Source organism: Cyprinodon variegatus, unplaced genomic scaffold (genome assembly GCF_000732505.1).
Source record: "Cyprinodon variegatus isolate N-32 unplaced genomic scaffold, C_variegatus-1.0 Scaffold237, whole genome shotgun sequence".
Classification (NCBI taxonomy): domain Eukaryota; kingdom Metazoa; phylum Chordata; class Actinopteri; order Cyprinodontiformes; family Cyprinodontidae; genus Cyprinodon; species Cyprinodon variegatus.
In genome coordinates this window covers 719,884-723,073 of record NW_015150690.1, presented here as the reverse complement: position 1 = coordinate 723,073, position 3,190 = coordinate 719,884, and the positions used below count along the sequence as shown (strand labels likewise).

The 3,190-nt window shown below is 35.0% G+C and overlaps 1 protein-coding gene across 1 annotated transcript in view; it reads left to right on the top strand.

The window, feature by feature from the left end:
- myrfl (myelin regulatory factor-like) overlaps positions 1–3,190 on the top strand; it is a 29,318-nt gene that overhangs the window by 21,200 nt on the left and 4,928 nt on the right. Inside the window, exon 17 of the mRNA XM_015381601.1 lies at positions 1,731–1,883. Coding sequence (XP_015237087.1) covers positions 1,731–1,883 — 153 coding nt within the window. The remainder of the gene's footprint in view (positions 1–1,730; positions 1,884–3,190) is intronic.

The following is a 3,190-nucleotide window of genomic DNA, read 5'->3' as shown; positions in this document are numbered from 1 at the left end:
TTTTCTAGTGCGTATGCAGACACTAAATATGCCAAAGGCTGTTTGGTGATATGCTCACATCTTATGAACAAATGCATTATGTAAATTTTAAATGCATTATTTTTGCAAGACACATTTATAAAGGAATAAAGTAAAAGATTAAATAGCCTTTTTTTTAAGTAGCATACTTAAGATATGTTTCTGTTGAATACGAATCTCAGATTTCCGACATGTGTCCCCCCCAATAGTAAACATATTCCTACGCCCTTGTATATATATATATATTTTTTTTTTCTCAAACTGTATTGTTTGAATTTTTAGATTTTATATTTTCATTTTTATTTTTTTTCAAATAGTTTCTTTTTTTAAATTGAGCTTTACAAATTGAATTCTTTTGAAATTGCCTTTCACAGATCCCATTCTCTTTATTTCACGACCAAATAAATAAGCTGATAAAATACAAATTGAAAAGAGCAGAATTTGTTAAGCTTAATCTGAAAACAGAGAAATGTAAATACAAAAGAAAATTCATTTAAAAATGGAAAACAAAAATAATAATAATAAAAAAAAAAATAATAATAGAAAATACATTCGCTTTGGAAAGTGAATGTATGTGAATTGCTTTGATTAGGAATTATTACAAAGTTAGATTTATCACCTTTTGCATTATGTCTTTGTTTGCAACAACAATGAAACAAATTTAACAAGTGAATAAACCATGTCATACATGTGATATCTGTCATCATCTTTAACACGTCTATTAATCAAATTTTATTCTTAATGGTTAATGTTTACTTTATATGTCAACCAGCCGGAGCAGGGGGATATTTTTGTTTCAGTACAGCCTGTTTAAGGCAGAAACTCATACATACATGGGGGATGAAGTGTCTGAAGCCTTGCTGACGTCAAACGCGCTGCACTTAAACTTAAGGAAAAAAAAAAAGAGAGAGAAGCATAACAATAGGTAAAAGGAGGGGGGAAAAAGCATATTTCACACTTTAACGTTGGCAGGATGGAGTCTGAGATTGCAAAAACAAAAACAGCACAAACAGATACAGAACATCTTGTGAGGAAACAAGGAAGGCAGTATGAGTAGTGCATGTTATATCTGTAAGCATACATGTGTGTTTTTGTTTGTGCAAAGTTTAATCTATAAAAACACAGTCCCTGTGGCCATTGTCCTTGATTGTACGATGTTATGTTCATCAATAAGACGCACACGGAGAAGGTTCACAGATCTCCTAAGGGAAGGCAGGGAGCATATTGTCATGTTTGCATAATACCCAGGAGGAGTTTATCACATATGGCCTTCAAGGCCGTACATGGGAGCCAGATTATAGATAGAAACATTATGTTTGGGTCAGGATGGCTGTTGAAGCTTATGCTTCACAATGGCGAATCGAAATAGAGAAATTCCTTGTCCTTAAGACCAGATCTGCGCTTAAAACTTTCTCTAGGATACACAAAAACACACAATCTACCATTTCTGTCAGGAATCCATTGTGTATCTGGAGCAAAACATTCTGTCTGAACAGGAGGGTCTTCCTGTCGAGAAAATGTGTGTGTGTGTATATATATATATATATATATATATATATATATATATATATATATATATATATATATATATATAGTTTACTTTCATATTTTGAAGCCCTCTGATTTATACCTTTAAAGACATTACAAAATGCATTGTTCTAGCATTCATCCAGTTTAATATGCTGATAATAAATTTCTCTTACCCCCTCTAGCTTCTTCAACCACACCTCCTGGTTCCTGGCCTCCTGATGTGTCCTTCTGTAATCTGCTATACTGCGATCAGGTGTACTGCTGCCCTTCATCTGGAGGGGGCAGCACTGTCTCCAGCATCCCAACATCAGAACCAGTGTTAAACGTTCCAAAAGGTAACAGCAGCTTGGAGCCAGCAGTGCATTCATATAAATAGTCTTGTAAAAGAGGAGACACATCCTGATGGTTTTGTTCTACAGGAATAGGGCAAAAAAACGGTGGAAATCATTTCAACGCTGCCAGAGACTGTGAGTACTGCTGTTTTACACCATCTGGCCACTTGTTTTCAGAAGATTTTATCAAATTACATTAATGTGGATGAACCCTTTGTCATTTTACAGCCACAATTTAGTTTTTTCTGTTTGGATTTTATGTAATTGTAACAAAAAGAAATGCAGAACTGAGAAATGTTTGAGAAATTGAGAAAGACCAATTTTCTACATCTAGAAACTGAACATCAGTTTTGAGTCTTTCCTCAGATTTTCAGTTAGGACACTTAAAGCCATAGTGGACCATGTTCTTTTTTCGGGTGGATCATCTAAATAAGTGGTCCTCCTAACTGTCAATCATTCCAGTGATATGTTGACGTAAGGTTGTCCTATGTGCTCGTCCCTATTTTCACTTTCCGGTGGAGAGTCTGACATAGTGGAAAAAGAGCAAATTTTCCTCTGGAAGGTTAGTTTGTGTGAGCGATGCAAGCAGCAATTTTTAAACAGAGCGTGCACGAGGAGAAATGGGCTCGTGCACGCTCTCACACGCGTGTAATAGGAGTTCCCTCTCAGGAGTCGGTACAGGGTTGAGCATGTGCATTTTTATTTTAAGTGGAGAGGGCGGGTCTTTTAAAAAATCCGCAAAAATCCTCCACTATACCTCTAAAAGAGTGCCCATAAAAATGTAATTTGATTGGCTGAAACAAGGGAGCTCTCTGATTGGTTGCCGTCTTTTTAGCAATGGTCAATAAAGGAAGTCGGGAGAGTTTAAAAAAATCCACAAACCGGCAAATTACAAGCAACTAGCAAATCAATATGTTTGTGTCCATCAGAAATATATAGCTGACTTTTTTCATGTGTATTTATGAACCTCTTGTGTGCTTTTACAAGTCCAGAGTTTGCTTTTCTGCAAGCAGTGAATCTTTAATGAGTCCAATAGTATTTATGTCTGCGCTCTGACTGAGGCATATGTTGACCCTCTAAGACACACCCTTCCTCATTTGCATAAGGAGGCAGAAATTCATTCAGAAATGTAAAAATGACGGGCAGAAATAATTAGCATTGAAGAAATAAACAGGGGAAAAAAATTCTAAGAATAAAACTGTCAAAATATTATAACATGCACATAAATACTTAAAAACGTAATTAATAAATAAAGTTGATGATTATAACGGACAAAAAATAAATAAGGTAATTATTACAAAGGTGAATAA